This window comes from Lepus europaeus, chromosome 11 (assembly GCF_033115175.1).
Source record: "Lepus europaeus isolate LE1 chromosome 11, mLepTim1.pri, whole genome shotgun sequence".
Lineage (NCBI taxonomy): Eukaryota > Metazoa > Chordata > Mammalia > Lagomorpha > Leporidae > Lepus > Lepus europaeus.
Window position 1 is genome coordinate 106,215,748 of NC_084837.1, and position 17,825 is coordinate 106,233,572.

The 17,825-nt window shown below is 49.6% G+C and overlaps 1 protein-coding gene and 1 pseudogene across 1 annotated transcript in view; both read right to left on the reverse strand.

Moving 5' to 3' along the window:
* The window catches only part of FSD2 (fibronectin type III and SPRY domain containing 2), a 25,514-nt gene extending 13,144 nt beyond the window's left edge, over positions 1 to 12,370 (reverse strand). Inside the window, exons 1-6 of the mRNA XM_062206318.1 lie at positions 11,688 to 12,370; positions 11,454 to 11,549; positions 9,222 to 9,452; positions 7,405 to 7,427; positions 5,724 to 5,845; positions 452 to 607 (exon numbers count right to left, since the gene is read on the reverse strand). Coding sequence (XP_062062302.1) covers positions 452 to 607; positions 5,724 to 5,845; positions 7,405 to 7,427; positions 9,222 to 9,452; positions 11,454 to 11,549; positions 11,688 to 12,323 — 1,264 coding nt within the window. The 5' untranslated portion in view covers positions 12,324 to 12,370. The remainder of the gene's footprint in view (positions 1 to 451; positions 608 to 5,723; positions 5,846 to 7,404; positions 7,428 to 9,221; positions 9,453 to 11,453; positions 11,550 to 11,687) is intronic.
* A 3,743-nt stretch (positions 12,371 to 16,113) lies between these two features.
* On the reverse strand, positions 16,114 to 16,957 carry LOC133770623 (poly(rC)-binding protein 2-like; annotated as a pseudogene).
* Between the last annotated feature and the right edge of the window lie 868 nt (positions 16,958 to 17,825).

Below are 17,825 nucleotides of genomic sequence, written 5' to 3' on the forward strand. Positions count from 1 at the left end.
CCTCCCGACGCCTTCAGATGCCCCACGGGTCGGGGGGCTCTTCAGCCTTCCTCACCCTCCTGGGGTCTGCAAAGGAATCCTCCAGTTTCTCCTGCAGCCTGGGGCTGCTGGGAGAACAGCTAGCCCAACTCTCACACGCCAGGCTGAGCTAGAATCCAGCCCAGCTCACCAAGCCGTGTCCGCGGCCTCCTGCACACACTGCAGCCGGGAACTGTGCCCGAGGTCTGCTCTGTCCCGATGGCTGTGGATTCTTCCAGACGCCCCAACCTGGCCTCGTGCTCCTCCCCAGTCAGGCCCCGACTTTCTAGTCCTTTCTGCCATGCTCAGCTGCCTGCCTCCCATCGTCTGCATGGTCCCCAGGTCACGAAAGCTGCACAGGCAGAGCCATCCCCCTGCCGGGAAGGCAGGGCCCAGCCTCCAGAGTGTCAGCCAGCTCCTGGCGGAGCCTCACCTGCTTGGTCCTTCCCGGGCGAGCTGTCCCCTACGGGCCTGTAGGACAGCTGGTAGCTCTCCACGGTGTCATCGGAGTACAAGCTCCAGGACACTCGGACCGAGGAGCCCGTGGCCGAGTTGGGGGCCTGGGGATTGATCACTGGAGCGGAAGGAGCTAGAGGATGGGAAGAAAGCAACAACAGAAAGAATGAGGAGTGAGGGGGACTGCACAAGAGCACGGCTCCCCCGGTGCATCCATGGCCTCCAGGAATGCAAAAGGCAGCCTGGTGCAGACAAAGACCAGAGCCAAAGCTTTTCAACTGTGAACCTGTGAGAACAACTGGTATACCCATGCCTGCTTGGCCAAGTGAGCTTAGGGAACAGGGAACAGTGATGGGCGCTCGGGCTGGGATACAGTTTGCAAGCAACTGCCCCGGGCCAGGGGTCCCCTGGTGCTTCGATGCCGTCTAAAGGGGCAGGACAACCGGGAGCCCAGCACCGCTTCCCAGCCTCGGAATGGACAGGGGCAAAGGCGTCCTCAGCTGGAAGGCCCTGCTCTGACTGCGGGTCAACCATGAGAGGAGGGGGGGTGGCCAAACTCTGCCTTCCAGAACCAGCTGCTTCAGGAACTGAAGTCCTGAGCAGTCCGTCTGTAGGTTGATTCTTCTCTGCAATCCCTACTCCTGCCTCCTCCACCTCCACACCACCTCGCATACAACCCAGCAGAAAGACAAGAGGGATTTTTCCTCCATCATTTCTTCTCCCACGGTAGCACTCTCTTCTGTCCAGGCTTCCAAAAGCATCCGTAGTTTCAAAGCTTGAAGTTGATTGATCCGAGAAAGAGAACGGCTGAACTTAGAAGGCTCCATCCTCCGCTTTCTGGTGAGGGCCTGGAAGACCGGAATGTGACAGAGCAGAGGGAGGCAGAGAGCCCATCCCCTCCCTGACGACCAAGTCTAGGGCTCGCAGACGCCCTTGTCAATATGGTCAACAGCAGCTCCACTCCAAAGTGCAGCCTAAGAGGAGTCTCAGGGTTGCATCATAGTCTGGGTGTCCCCCAAGCCCGTGTGTTGAAGGCTTGGTCCCCAAAGTTAATGGTCAGTGGATTAAGGGTGCAAATTTGATACATTTGTGGTGTCTAAGAGCCGGAACCAATGGGATGACTTCGGGTCAATGGGGTGTACCTTTGGAAGATAGCGCTCATGAGGTTATGAAGGCTACACAGGGCCCAGCTCCTTGTCTCTGCTTCCTAGTTCACGGAGCGATCGCCCCTGCACACCTGCTCTCCATTGCCAGTCCCACCCTCACCAGATAACAGATGAGTGGGCCAGCTGATCTTGGACTGTGCATCTCCAAGGCCATGAATCCCAGTAAACCTCCTTCCTGTGTAGCTCCTTGCAGGCATTTGTTCTAAGTGTCGAGCAGCTGATAAATACAAGGAGGGGTGGTTGAGGGAGCTTTTCACGACTCGGGAGGCACCAGAGGCCTGCATGGGACCTGAACGCGGGAGGCTGAAGACAAACGTCAGCGCTTCTCAAGCGCGGCCTTGGGTGTCTGCCTTTCCTTCCAAACGACAGGCAGCTCCACCCTTAAAAGGGAAACAGAATCATCCGATGGGCGTCGAGCTCAGTGAAGTCTCCCCTTGGCCCAGTGATCCAAGAATGGCTTTTACGACTTGTGATTAAAGATGTTCCTGGCCGGCGCCGCGGCTCACTAGGCTAATCCTCTGCCTGTGGTGCCGGCACCCCAGGTTCAAGTCCCTATTTGGGCGCCGGATTCTGTCCCAGTTGCCCCTCTTCCAGGCCAGCTCTCTGCTGTGGCCAGGGAGTGCAGTGGAGGATGGCCCAAGTCCTTGGGCCCTGCACCCCATGGGAGACCAGGAGAAGCACCTGGCTCCTGGCTTCGGATCAGCGCGGTGCGCCAGCTGTGGCGGCCATTGGAGGGTGAACCAACAGCAAAAGGAAGACCTTTCTCTCTGTCTCTCTCACTGTCCACTCTGCCTGTCAAAATAAATAAATAAATAAATAAGATGTCCCTTACAGTGTGCTTATGATGGCAAAAAAAAAAAAAAAAGCCCAGAAATTTCACTTGATTTAATAATTGAGTATTAGGTAAACAAATTAAGGTATGTAGCCATTAAAATGATGTAGAATTTAACAGTGACAGAATACCATACTTGTTTAGCTAAGGGGAATAAAAAAATAGATTACAAAACAGAATGGGGCAGGCATTTGGTGCAAAAGTTAAGACACCACTTGCAATGCCTGCAAACCACATCCAAATGCTTGGATTTCAGTCCTGGCTCCACTTCCAACTCCGGTTTCTTGCTAACGCATACCTCAGGAAGTAGCAGGTGATGGCTCAAGGAGTGGGGATCCCCGCCACCCATGTGGGGGACCTGGATGGAGTTACGGACTCCGGGTTCAGCCTCGCCCATTTGGGTGCATCTGAGAAGATCACCAGATAGAAGATCTCTCTGTCTGCCTGTCTTTGTTTTTTTAAATAAAAAAGAACACCCAGAATAATTTCATTTTTCTGAAAAAATAATCTGCTCAAGGAAAAACCTAAAATGATACATACAGTATTGTTCATCATGTTGTTGAGTATTGATGAGAAAGGGAAAGTGAGCAAACAAAGCTGAATTCTATTATTATCCTCAAATAAGTGATCAGCCCCATGTAACGTGCTGTACACACATTATCTTATTTAACTCTTACCATATCCCCACGAAGCATTATGGTGTCCACTCATCAGATGAAGATGCCGAGACTCAGATTTTATAAATCACCCAGGGTCACAAAGCTTGTCATATAAGGCCTGTATTATGTTGAAGTACATTCCTTTGTACCCAAGTTGTTGAGCATTTTTATCACAAAAGGCTGTGTTGAATTTCATCAAATGCTTTTTCTGTGTCCGCTGAGGTGATCATATGATTTTTCTCCTTCTTTCTGTTGAATGTGATGTGTCACATTTATTGATTCACATACATTGAACCATCCTTGCATCCCAGGGTTAAATCCCACCTGGCCATGGTATATAATCCTTTTAATGCATTGTTTAATTTGCTATAATTTTTGGGAGATTTTGCATTATTTGGTCTGAAATTTTTGTTCCTCGTAGTGTCTTTGTGTGGCTTGAGTAGCAGTATAATACTGGCCTCATGAAATAAATTTGGAAATGTTCTTTCCTCTTCAATTTTTTGGGGAGCGTTTGATTCCTTTGGGTTCTGGTAGAACTCATGAATGAAGTCATCTGGCCCTAGGCTTTTCTTCGGTGAGAATTTTTATTACTGCTCCAATCTCTTTATTTATTAGTGGTCTGCTTGTATTTTCTATTTTTTTTTTTTTATTTTTTGACAGGCAGAGTGGACAGTGAGAGAGAGAGACAGAGAGAAAGGTCTTCCTTTGCCGTTGGTTCACCCTCCAATGGCCACTGTGGCCAGCGTGCTGCAGCCAGCGCACCGCACTGATCCAAAGGCAGGAGCCAGGTGCTTCTCCTGGTCTCCCATGGGGTGCAGGGCCCAAGCACTTGGGCCATCCTCCACTGTACTCTCTGGCCACAGCAGAGAGCTGGCCTGGAAGAGGGGCAACCGGGACAGAATCCGGTGCCCCAACCGGGACTAGAACCTGGTGTGCCGGTGCCGCAAGGCAGAGGATTAGCCTGCTGAGCCACGGCGCCGGCCTGTATTTTCTATCTTCTTATGAATCCGTCTACACAGATTGTATGTTCCTCGGAGTTTATCCATTGTTTCTGTGTTATCCATTTGTTCACTGTTGCCTCAGGAGCCTTTGCATTTCTGTGACACCAGTTGCAATATCTCCTCTTTCATTTCTACTTTTATCAGAGTCTCCTTTCTTTTCTTTGTCTAGCTGAAGGTCTGTCTGTTTTGTTTATCTTTTTAAAGAACCAACTCTTTTTGTCAATATCTTCTGTTATTTTCAAGTCTCTATTTCTTGTCTAGGCTTTACCATTTCCTTCCTTCTGATAAATTTAGGCTCATAAATCATGCATAAATCAACGGATCTTTCACAAAGGTGTCGAGAACATTCAATGGGGAAAGGATATTCTCTGTTGACACACAGTATTAGGGACACTGTATCTCTATATGCAAAAGGATGAAATTTGACCCGATCTTAAACCATACACAGAAATGAACTACAAATGTATAGATTTAAATGTCAGACCTTCAACTGTAAAAAAATTCTAATTCTTGAAATTGGTCTTGGAAAGATTTCTTGGATGTGACATCAAATCACAGGCAAAAAGAAAAAAAAAAAAAAAAAAAAAAAAAAAAAAAAAAAAAAAAAAAGAAAATTAGCAAAGGAAGCCATCAATAGAACAAAGAGAAAAACGACAAAGCTGAAGAAAATATCTTCAAACCTTTTCACTAAAAAGAGGCTAATATGCAAAGTGTATCAGAATCTCCTGCAACTTAACAGCAAAAACAAAATCAGCTCCCCCAAACACCACCAACAACCAAAAAATCCAAACAAGCCAACTAAAAATGAGCAAAGAACTAGAATAGACATTTCTCCAAAGAGGACACACACATGGCCAGTAAGCGTATGAAACAGTGCTCAGCCTCACTAATTATCAAGGAAAGGCAGCTCAGAAGCAGAGTGGCATGTCACCCCACACCTGCATGGATAGCTATTATCAAAAAGCACAAGTAACAAGTATTGGTGAAGATACAGAGAACTGGAACCCTCGTATGCTGTTGGTGGGAATGTGGAATGATATAGCCAACATGGAAAACAGAGATACCTGTACACCCACCTCCACTGTAGCATTATTCACAGTAGCCACAGTATGGAGATAACCTAAGTGTCTGTCAGTAGAAGAATGGATAAAGGAAATGTGATCTATCTATCGTGAAAAGTACTATCCAGCCTTAAAAGAGAAAGAAGTCCCACCATTTATGAAAACGGATGAAGCTGGAGGGTATAATGCTGCCTGCAATAAGCCAATCACAGAAGGATAAATACCGCGTGATTCCACTTAGATGAAGTGCATAAAATAGCCTCACGGAGGCAGAGAGCCGAGCGGTCACGTGGGGAGAGGAGGAGCTGGGGAGCTGGTCTAAGTGCTTGCGGATTCCATTAGGCGAGACAACCAGCACCTAGAGGTGTGCTCCACAAGGTCGAACCCACAGCTAGCAAGACAGAGTGTGCACTTTAAGATGGAGAGAGAGAGAGCTCGTGGTGCGTGTTCCTACCACAAAAATGCAAAAGCACAAGGCGGAAGCCCCGGGGAATCCGCGCTGGCGTGCGGTGAGCGTGGGTAAGGCCCACCTGGAATGCTGTTAATGGAGCCCATCAGCTCTTCCACGTCCGAGAAGTCCAAGGTCTGCTCCTCAAAGTCGGGCTGTGCAGAGATTTCCACATCTGTTTTTGTTTTCAGGAACTTCCCAAGTCTGTTGGTATAAACACACGAGTTGGGGTTTGTGCCTGACCCAGCAGTTAAGACACTGTGTCCCATGTTGGGGTGCTTGGTTCCGCTCCCAATCCCAGCTCCCTCTAATGCAGACCTGGGAGGCAGCAGATGGTGGCTCAAGTAGGTGGACCCCTGCCATCCACGTGGGAGACCTGGATTGAGTTTTCAAGCCCCTCACTCAGGCCTCTGCCCAGTCCCAGCCATTGTAGGTATTTGAGGAGTGAGCCAGCAGATAAGAGTGCCCTCTTTGTGTTTTTTTTTTTTTTTAAGATTTTATTTATTTATCTGAGAGGCAGAGTTAGACAGAGAGGGAGATACCAAAAGGTCTTCCATCCGCCGGTTCACTTCCCAAGTGGCTGCAATGCAAGAGCTGGGCTGATCCAAAATCAGGAACCAAGAGCTTCCTCCTGGTCTGCCACGTGGGTTCAGGGGCACATGGGCCATCTTCCACTGCTTTCCCAGCCCATTAGGAGAGAGCTGGATCAGAAGAGAAGCATCTGGGACAGGAACTGGCCCCCATATGGGATGCCAGCACCACAGGCAGAGGCTTAGCCTACTATGCCACAGTGTGCCCTCTTAAACATGCATGAAGAATGGAGGGCTAACCTCCTTAGAGTGATTCTCATACTGGGTCGCTCACTGGTGACAAAGGAAGAGGGCCTCTGCTGAGCTTCCGTCCCTTAGTGGGACATGCTCTGGCTGCCTTCTGCTAGCTGCTTCAGGGACTGACCGAGGGGCTCCCCAGCGGGGATGGGTGGGATTAGTCTGTGCCTTTACGGGCGAGAAGAAAGGGGCAGGTCCCATCGGAGGGTGGCGTGGGGCACCTGCCAGTGAGATCCGGAACCACACCTCCTGGAAGATCTCCCACGAGCTAGCCTGGAGGCCCCCTCCCCACACCAAGCCGGGCCCTGTGGTGTACAGAGGGTCAGACTTCCTAGGGGCTTCCTGCTCACACGGCCGGGTGCCCTCAAGCTGCTGACCGTGGTCCTTTGCGTCCTCCTGCACCTGCCTCCTGGCAGTCACAGGGTTTGTAAATGGCAGAGGCAGAATCTGAAACCAGGTCTGGCTGTGCCAAAACCCCTGCACGTAACCCTTACTTGATTAAGCTCCTGTGCTCCTGTTGCTGGATATAGACACCGCCTTATTTGGTTATCACAAACCCATCCTTGTTTGTCTGTTAGGAAGGAGGGTCCTAGGTCAGTTGGGTTTCCCCAGGGCCTCGGGGGTAGTGGGAATCGAGCCTCTGCGTGCCTGACTCTGAAATGCGCACGTTCTGCAGTTGCTCAGGCCGGGGCCGGCAAAGCTGGCCCTTGGCCAAGGAGAGGGTCTACCCTCAGGCCTCATCGGGCACAGTCCCCTCCAGCCCTGAACACTGAGCTTCAGTACTGGGGGTCCTTGTGTCCCCTCGCCGACACTCCGAAGCCAGTGCTATTTTAGGATCAGAGACAGAAGCCGAACTGGAAGCCTTTGACCAAGAGGAGCTGGGTCAGTTTGGCTCTCTAGAGCCGAAGGAAGCAGCAGCCAGAACGCACGGCTTACCTGTCGGCCATGGCCACTGCGTCCTAGGGAGGAAACAGAAAAGATTACACTCGCTTTGGAAACGGATTGTTTTTTCAAAGGAGGAAATCATATCAATGTGTTTTTAAACTTGGAAGTTAGGAAAAGGGAACAGTAATCATCAGTTGCTTTCTCCATGCCTCTGCCTTCTCTTCCATGCCGCTGGTTTTTTTCCCATCAGCACTCGGGGCAGAGAACATCCAGCCCATGGACCACAGAAAGCTGTGAAATCACCGGGTCTGGCCCTGCCAAGGCAAGCACAGGCCGCACTGGAAACGCGATTTGTCTGGCCCGCAAACGCGGCTGTCAATACGCAAATGGATCTTGGCAGAAAAGAGGTTCCCCACTTCTGCAAGCCCCGTGCGTGTTACAAGCCGGCTGCTGGGCCCCTGATTACAAAGACTGCAAGCAGCTCCCAGAACGGAAAAGCCTTCAGTGGCTTAGTGGGCGCCCTGGTGTTGTTCGTGTCTTGGTGAGAACACCTCCGTGAGTGTCGCTTTCTCTGTATTCTGGGTTCCGTCCTCACGGCCCAGTGGCCCCACAGGGCCTCTGGTTGAAGCTCTCTGCATGTGGGGGCCTCTCCTGGTGCCAGATTGTCCTCCAGTGTTAGCCCTGGGGCCCTTGCCCCCACACACCGGGAAGGAGGCATGGGGGGCTTCATGGGGCACCTGTGGGCCTGAGTAAGGTGGGGCCCATGTTCAGCAACCAGGAAGCTTCTGGAGGCTGAAGACCCCTCCCCTATATGGAATACCACATCTCCCCCATACTCCTGTGGGGCCTTGTGATGAGAGAGGACCCAGCTCTGAGACTGAAATTCCCCAGCCCAGCTGGAGGGGGCTTGAGTCCAGTTTAATTTGATTTTTTTTTTTACAGTTTATTTATTCATTTGAAAGGCAGAGTGAGTGAGAGAGCGAGAGCGAGAGCAAGAGGGAGAGCGAGAGTGAGAGAGAGAGCAAGAGCGAGAACGAGAGCAAGAGAGAGAGAGAGAGAGGATAGAAGGAAGGGAGGGAGGGGAGAAAGAGAGAGAGAGAGAGAGAGAGAGAGAGAGAGAGAGAGAGAATGAGCTTCCATATAGCAGTTTTGTTTTTTCCCCACATGCCCAAACTAGCTAGGGCCGAGCCAGACTGAAGCCAGGAGCCAGGAACTCAGTCCAGGTCTCCGACATGGATGGCAGGGACCCAAGTACTTGAGCCATCACCTGCTGCCTTCTAGGGTTCACATCAGTAAGAAGCTGGACCAGAAGCAGAGGAGCCTAGGCTGGACCCAACCACTCTGATAAGGGATGTGGGTGTTCCAAGTGGAATTTTAACCACTGTACCCAATGCCTGTCCAGGGAAATGGAATTTGGGTTGAAATGCCTGTGTGAGTTGACGAAGTAAGATTGATCATGGCTACCCTGGTAACCAAGACGTCTCAGGTGACTTTATTTTAGCCTGGACAATTTGCTCCCCAGAGCTCCAAGAAGCCTTCAGCGGTGCCCAGAAAACTCTCAAGGCACTATTCCTGCTCAGCCCGGGATGAGGGCACAGGTCTCTGGGTAGCAGAAGAACAAACGCTGATGCTACCTCAACAATGGCGGACAGACAAGCAGTCGGCTGTGTCTGAGCCTGCTTGGCTGCGAAGCTACACAGAGAGATGGGGCAGCGATCCCCCCGACATGAGCAGTGTGGTCGAATGGATGCTGGCCACAAAAGTCCACTCTGACACCTGTCGGTGGAGAGCGGAAGGCTTCCCTACCCCAGCCATAACTGTGCTTTCCACTCACGGCTTCATTTCTCTGCCTCCCTTTCATCACTGACCTTTAGGAAATCAACCTTCTCCTCGTGGCACATCTCCTCGATGGTTTCCATCAGTTCCTTACAGGTGTCAAGGTTCTCCCCGCAGCTGACCAGCTGGCCATACAAGGCTTCCAACTTCTCCTTCTTTTTCTGCCCCAGAGCTTGTATTTTTTCTTCATATTTTTGTGCAAGTGTTTCCAAGATCTCGTTGTAGTGTGACTCAAAGTTTTGTTCTTGTCTTCCAAAATTCTCCTGTAAGACAGTTGGCCTGGGTCACCCCTTCCTCTGGGGACCTGAGATGGATCTGCCCAGAGCTGTTTCAGTCCCCTGGCTTTGTCTTATTAGTTCTCACTGGATGGGGGTGGGCGGGCACTGGAGGAACCAGGACACAGCGGTATCCCGCTGGAACACCACGGGTAATCTTGACAGAAAGCATGCCTTCCTGTCTCCCGCCCTGCTTTAGCCATCTCCTGTCACCATGACAACCGACCAGGGAGATGATCAGCGATGAGTCAGCCTGGACCCAGGACCTCGAGGCGGAAATGTTTTCCCTGAGCTCCCGACATCTCACGATGCTCATTTGCACTCTCTGATACTTGCATGAGGCAAGCACCAGGATTTCCCCAACCCAACAGCCAGGGAAGAGATAAGGGAAAAGGGGAACAAGCCGGGTGGCTATCAGATGCGAAAATGCAGAAGGGCACAGGGGGCTTCTGCTCTTACTTAACGCGGGAGCCTCATAGATGTGGGACAGGAAGTAGAGAGAACGTAATGACTCCTGGTCCCCACTACTTACTCTGGAGGCCCCAGAGAGCTAGGTGGGTTCTTCCAAAGAAGAGGCGCTTATCAGTCATTCTGGGGGTAATTACTGAGCACCTGTTATGTGCATGGAACTTTCTCAGAGAGAAGGAAAAGCGAGTATAAAACAGTGCCGAGTATAAAACGATGAAGATGTGGTGACCTGAGCGTGAGCCGGCAGGACTGTCCTGGCTGTTGTCCACCCCCCACTCCTACCACTTGTGTTTGGATGGGAAAGGGCTGGGACTTCTCTGCACCTTCCACAGATGATTAGTCTGCTAGTTCACTCCCTACAATGCCTGCAATGGCCAGGCCAAAAGCCAGGAGCCAGGAACTCCATCCAGGTCTCCCATGTAGGCGGCAGGAGCCCCATTACTTGAGCCATCACTGCTGTCTCCCAGGATGTGCATTTGCAGGGAGCTGGAACCAGGGGCCAGAGTCAAGGGTCAAACCAGGCACTCCAGTGGGGCTTGCAGATGTCTCAACTACAAGGCTAAACACTTGGCCTTTTTCTCCTCTCCTGGGGCCAATGGGCAGGAGGTTCAGAGAAGCACCCGTTATCTCAGTAGCCTTGGTCTCTGCATCAAGAACTTGCATTCTTCCCTGTGTCAGGACAGGCAGTGAGAGAGACCCCCAAATGGTGCAAAGTCTCCTCCATGCTCCTTACTGATCTCTCAGGCAAGTCTAGAAATCCCTAACTAGACAAAGACAACACATCAGCTGATTTTTCAAACCCGTGTACTGCCCGGTTAAAAGTGTGTCTGTGTTTGAGTAGCAATTGCTGGCAGAAGTTGGCATTTTGCCTCTGAAAACAACCAAGCCCACACCAGCCTTCACGTCATCAGCATTGCAGGTGCCCCTGGAAACCTAGAATTAACAACCCCAAAGAAGAAGGGAACCACACGGAATCCACCGTCTCTGACTACCAGACAGCATCCGAGGGACTTGCAGGCTAAAAAACAAGCAACAACAGCCAAAAGAGACAAGTTGGAGGATGTGGGGCAGGAGCCAATGCAAATGAGCAAACAAAAAACCAAGGAGGGGGGAACCTCTTCATCACCAGAGCTCAAATGAGGAGCTTCCCCTGAATGACATCACCATGAAGTCAACTTTGCTGGAAGAAGGTCTATACCACGTATAATTGGTGATTTGGGGCACAGGACAAGGAGTCGGTGACAGGGAAGTTTCTGTATGTAGCAAACGTGTTTAAAATGCCCACTGTGATGGGATATAAAGATGGAAGCCCAGCCTGCCCACTGAGAGCCTGAAGTCCAACCTATCTGCTGATGGGAAACTTGCTCCCTGGGGTCAGAGGAAGGGGTGGGAAGAAGGGCAGTGCCAACACCTCGCATTCTAAGAAAACAGATTCTCCTACTCAAGCCAGAGGTAGCTGCTTGGCCCAGCCATGGCCGGAAGCCACGGGCATCTGACGGGGGTCTCCAAGGGTGCTCTTACCTCCACGGTGATGAAGACCTCCTCCAAATGACTTGCGAAGTTTTCCATGTCGATAATCTGCTTTTCCAATTTGTACATGTTTTTGTGAATTTCATCCTGTCCAACAGAGGGTCGCAAAGAAGGTGTGAATGCCACAGCTTTGCTCCCTCTCTCTTTTGGAGGAGGCATTTTAGATGCATTTCATTCCTACACACTTGGGATACAAAGGCAAGATCAAGACAGAGAGACTCGTACCTTGGCACTTTCCAGCGCTTGGTTGAGCGGGGTCACTTCGTGCTCCTTGTGTGCATCAAGGTTCTCAACAGCTCTTACGGGGATTTTGCAAGTGACGCAGAAGACGTCGGCAGCTTCTTCCTCATCCTCCTCCTCTGGGATGACGTAGCATTCGTACTCCTCACTGGCACGACCGTGAGTGTACCGATAGGCCTCCCGCAAGTCTTGGCACTGGCCCCTGGAGCCCCACCCTCCGAAGCCCAGGTCCTCGGCCTCAGCTGCCTCTCCGCCGAGTCTCCAGTCCCGCTGCTCCCAGGCCGGGTCTCCCCGCTTCATCCCATAAGGAGGATATTCTGGGGTCCCCAGTCTGGGATTGTCTTCATCCATAATCTCGTCCCCTAACTCGTGATCATCTTCAAGTCCATACAGATGGACGAGTTCGTCCACTTCCTCGTGAAGGGCTCTGTGGGCCTGCCCCTCCCTCGCCCCTCGTGGCTCGTAGGAAGCCTGGACGACCTCTCTCCTCATTCCGGTGCTTTCTTCTGGGAGGACCTGCAGCCTGTTGGCAGAGTCGTACAGATCCATGTGATAAAAGTGGAAGTCTGTGGGAGCCGTGCACCTGCCTAGCCCTGGTTCCTCTCCAGCATCCTCCTCCATGGTGATTCTGGAAGCCCAGGGAAGCACCTCTGTTCAAGAGAGATCCTTCCTGGAGGGTCCTAGAACACAAATGAGGGGGGACATCAGTTCCTGAGAACATCACTGAAGCAGACGGTCATAACATTGGGCTCTACTCATTCACTTAAAAAAAAATCATCTGAGTGATTCACTTTTTTTTTTTTTTTTTTTTTTTTGGACAGGCAGAGTGGACAGTGAGAGAGAGACAGAGAGAAAGGTCTTCCTTTTTCCGTTGGTTCACCCCCCCCCAAGTGACTGCTGCAGCCGGCACACCACACTGATCCAAAGCCAGGAGTACTTCTCCTGGTCTCCCATGCGGGTGCAGGGCCCAAGGACCTGGGCCATCCTCCACTGCCCTCCCAGGCTACAGCAGAGAGCTGGACTGGAAGAGGAGCAACCTGGACAGAATCCGGCGCCCCGACCGGGACTAGAACCTGGGGTGCTGGCGCCGCAGGCAGAGGATTAGCCTAGTGAGCCGCAGTGCCGGCCTGAATGATTCACTTTGAACCACTGTAAAGAGCGGTTTGTCGGGATGGGTATTTGCCTGCATCCCACATCAGAGTACATGGGTTCAATTCCCAGCTCTGGCTCCTGACTCCAGCTTCCTGGAAGGCAGTGTATGATAACTCACATAATTTGGTCCTTGTCACCCACATGAGAGACCTGGATTAAATGTTCAGCTTCTGGATCTGATCCCAGCTCAACCTCAGCCATTGTGGGCATCTGGGGAGTGAATGAGAAGATAGGGACTCTCTTTCTCCCTCTCTCTGCTGTCTGTTTGCTTGTCCTTTTCAATCTCTGTCTCTCTGCCTCTTAAATAAATTTTATATGTATATAAGGAATTCGATATTTTGATCATATTTATATAAAATTAAAAATATTTTATTATTTATATATAATTATATATATTAGGAAAAGGAAGCTTTTACGGCCAGCATTGTGATACAGCTGGTTAAACTTCTGCTTGTGACATCAGTTTTCCATATCAGAATGCCAGTTCAAGTCCCAGCTGCTCTGCTTCCAATCCAGCTCCCTGCTAATGTGCTGGGGAAGGCAGCAGATGATGGCCCAAATACTTGGGGCCCTGCCACCCATGTGGGAGACCAGGATGGAGTTCCTGGTTCTTGGCTTTGACCTGGCCAAGCCCTGGCTGTTGTGGGAATTTGGGGAGAGAATCAGTGGATGGAAGATCTGTTTCCCTCCCCTTCTCCCATCTATCAAATACAAAAATAAATAAATCTTAGATAAGGAAGGTTTTCTTTTTTTTTGACAGAGTTAGACAGTGAGAGAGAGAGAGAGAGAGAGAGAGAGAGAGAGAGAGAGAAAGGTCTTCCTTCTGTTGGTTCACCCCCCAAATGGCTGCTACCACGAAGCCAGGAGCTTCTTCCTGGTCCCCCATGGGGTGCAGGGCCCAAGGACTTGGGCCATCCTCCACTGCACTCCCGGGCCACAGCAGAGAGCCGGACTGGAAGAGGAGCAACCAGGACAGAATCTGGTGCCCCGACTGGGACTAGAACCTGGGGTGCTGGTGCCGCAGGCGGAGGATTAGCCTAGTGAGCCGCAGCGCCAGCCAATAAGGAAAGTTTTCTATGACAGGAGGGCTTGCTAATAGTCTAGACATACAGATGTTTCCCCCTCTTAAAATTCTTACATGATTACTCCCACTTGGTGCCTGCTTTTGGAAATGCTGGATTAATAGCCTGCCAGCCTCCACAATCCTTGGAAACTCCCAGCACAGAGCTGCCATTGTGGTATGTTCACTATGGCTGACAGCTTCATTGAGATACAATGCACATGCCTGTGAGTTATAAACAGTTTGTCTGTCTGGAGTGTATAATACAACGGTTTTCAGTCCACTCACAATAGGATCCAATAATCACCACGGTCGAGTTTAAAACATTTTCATCGCTTCCTAAAGAAACTTTAGCTCTCGCCACCTACACTGCCCCAGTCCTCCCCAGCCCTAAGCAAGCACAAATCTGCTCTCTTGTCCTTATGGATTTTCTTATTTGGATATTTCATGTAAATTGAATCACATAATAGATGGTCTGTGATGACTGGCTTCTTTCACTTTATATAATGTTTTCAGTCGCGATAGCGTTTGTCAGTGTGTACTTTGTAGGGCTGGTATATGGTAAATGGATATGCCATATCTTATTTATCTACGTGTCATTTGGCCTGGATGATTTCTCATTTTATTTGAGTTGTTTCCATTTTTGGTTATTATACATAATGCCACTACAAACATTTTTGTACTAGTTCTTGTGTGCATGTATATTTTCACCTCTCTTGGGTGTATGTCTAGGGTTATTGGAGGAAATGATCACCTAACTTTGTAAGGAACCACTAAACTATTTCTTAAAGATTTCTTTGTGTATTTGAAAGGCAGAGTGACAGTGAGAGGCAGTGAGAGAGTAAAAAAGATCTTCCAGCTGCTGGTTCACTCCCCAGATGGATGCAACAGCCAGGGCTGGGCTATGCTGAAGCCAGGAGCCAGGCCTGGACTCCATCCGGGTCTCCCACATGGGTGGCAGGGGCTTATATATTGAGGCCATCTTCTGCTTTTCCCAGTGCATTAAGTGGGAGTTAGATCAGAAGTGGAGCAGCTGAGACTTGAATTGATGCTCTGATATGTGATGCTGATGTTGCAGGAGGCTGCTTAACTGGCCGCACGGCAACAGCCCCACCACTGAAATATTTTCCTAAGTGGCTGCAAGATCGTACATTCCTCCCAGCAGGGCACGAAGGCTCCGAGCTCTCCGTGTCCTTGTCCGCACTGGTCACTGTCTGGCTTTCTGGTTACAGTCATCCTAGTGGGTATGAAGTGGCATCCTGATGAGTGATGGTATTAGGCATCTTTTGTCTATTTGTTGGTCACTTGCAGGTCTTATTTGGATAAATAGCTGTTCAGTTCACTTTCTAAATTTAAAAGGTGGGTTATTTCCTTTTATGATTGAGTCATAAGAATTTTTTCTGTATTCTAGCTACCTGTCTACTCCCAGACATGTGATTTACAAATATTTTCTCCCATTCCACAAGGGCTTTTATTTATTTATTTATTTATTCTATTCACAAAGAAAAAGCTCCAGTCCATCTTTTTTTTTTTTTTTGACAGGCAGAGTGGACAGTGAGAGAGAGAGACAGAGAGAAAGGTCTTCCTTTGTCATTGGTTCACCCTCCAATGGCTGCCGCGGCCGGCACGCTGCGCCGATCCAAAGCCAGGAGCCAGGTGCTTCTCCTGGTCTCCCATGGGGTGCAGGGCCCAAGGACTTGGGCCATCCTCCACTGCACTCCCGGGCCACAGCAGAGAGCTGGAGTGGAAGAGGGGCAACCGGGACAGAATCTGGCGCCCAAATAGGGACTTGAACCTGGGGTGCCGGCACCACAGGCGGAGGATTAGCCTAGTGAGCCGCAGCACCAGCCTCCAGTCCATCTTTTAATTTTTTTTGAAAAATTCCTGACATTACAGAACTAAACTGAAATGTATTAATATTCCACTCTTACATTTCCATGACAAACAGAAAAATTTATGAGCCAAGAAAAACTAAAAGAAAAAAAAGAAACATGGGTAGAAGCTTATAAAACTAAATATGGATCTCAGCAATAACAGCTGAACAGAGAAAGGAATTAAAATGCTTTTAATTAAAAAGTCACAAGTGCATGATAAAGTGTGTTGAAACTGAAAGTCTACGAACTATTTAAAACCTGGAATCGCTGACTGTCCAGAAACTACACAGATGGACCATGGGTGGTGGTGAACAGCAGAAAGGGGTTATGGGTGAATCTGCATTGCTCTAGCTGCTCCCCTTGCATTGATTAGATATTGAGCTAGGCTAATGTTGGCAGCAGATCCGGTGATGGTAACCTGCCTATAATAGCTCCTTCTACTGCATTCGCAATTTTGATCTGCGCCCCAGACACCTGACAGAGCTCATTGATTCTGGCGCCTTGATGCTCAATTGTGCAGCCAATCAAATCATTCGGAATGGTGAGTTCATGAGTGGTCATCTGAGCAGGCGCATCCAGACCCGCACTGAATCCGGTGTTGCCATGCGTCATGGAAAAATGAGACTGTTGCATTGCCAAGTGGTACAGCTTGGCCAAATCTGGCTGTAGAATGGCATGCCATTGATGAATGGTATAGGCCTGACCACTGCAAAGATGACCAGAGAACTGGATGACTTGGACTGGTACAGGATGGTCACGCACTTGGCGGTGGGGAGGGAGGGGGACTGGGAGAGAGTCTCCCACATGACCGCGCAGGTCTGTTTGACACACTCAGTGACGGCTTGCAGGATGCCAACAATAGTGATGGCCAGCTCAGCTAAATCGGAGAGCATATCCCCTGCCACCTGCACCTGAGCCCCTCCCTGTACTCTCTCGGATGTCCTTGATCTTGCAACCACCTTTTCCAATGGCATTAGTGAGTCCAGCCTAAGTGATAATGCTCTCAGGACAGTTCCCTTCTGAGATGTTGATACGTGCACCGCTCTCCTTACACATCTTCTTCACAGATTCTCCTTTCTTTCTAATGATACTGCCAGCTCCTTGCCTTGCATGAGTAGCTGGATGGTGACAGTGACATTTATTGCACCTTCAATCACACCAGTGTCCATGTCGAACAGTGTTCTTGGGAGCTGGGCTCTGAGGGGTCAAGTCTTTGGTCAGTGGTCTGGGTGAACAGGCGTGAGGCAACTGAGAGGACAAGGGGAGTGGGCAGGAAGGGGAAGGGTGGGAGGCAGGGGTAGGGGAGTGGGGTGGGAGCAATAGAGGCAGGCGAAGGAGGAAGGGGAGGTGGAAGAGAAGGAGGAGGAGGAAGGGAGAGACCTCCGGGGTGAGTGGAGGGTGGTGAAGGGTGGGAGAGGACCCAGGCTGCAGCTGCTCTGGTTGCTGCCTCTGCTGGTCTGGCCATAGGTTTTCTTTTCATGTTCTTGATGGTGAAGAAAAGCACAAAACTTTCTTGACTACAAAAGTGTTTAATTTTGTTGAGGCCTAATTTATCTATTTTTTCTTCTGTTGCTCATGTTTTTGGCATCATATCTAGGAATTCAGTGTCAAATCTGAGGTTAAACCAACCTTGCAATTCTAGGATAAATCCCACTTGGTCATGATATTTAATTTTTTAAAATGTTACTGAATTCCATTTCTAGTCATTTTATGAAGAATTCTGCATTTGTATTCCTAAGAGATATTGACCTGTAGACTTCTCTTCTTGTTATATCCTTGGTGTTGGTTTTAGGGTAATATGGCTCATAGCACAAGTTGGGAAGTGTTCTCTCTTTTCTACTTGTTGGAAGAGTTTGAAAAGAGTTGATATTAATTCTTTAAATGTTTCATAGAATTCATCAGTGAAGCCATCTGGACTTAGGCTTTCTTTTGGTTTTTGAGCTCTAATTTGATCTCTTTTCTTATTATATAATATACTCAGACTTTCTATTTCTTCTTGAGTCATTTTTTATAATATGTGTCTTTCTATGAAATATC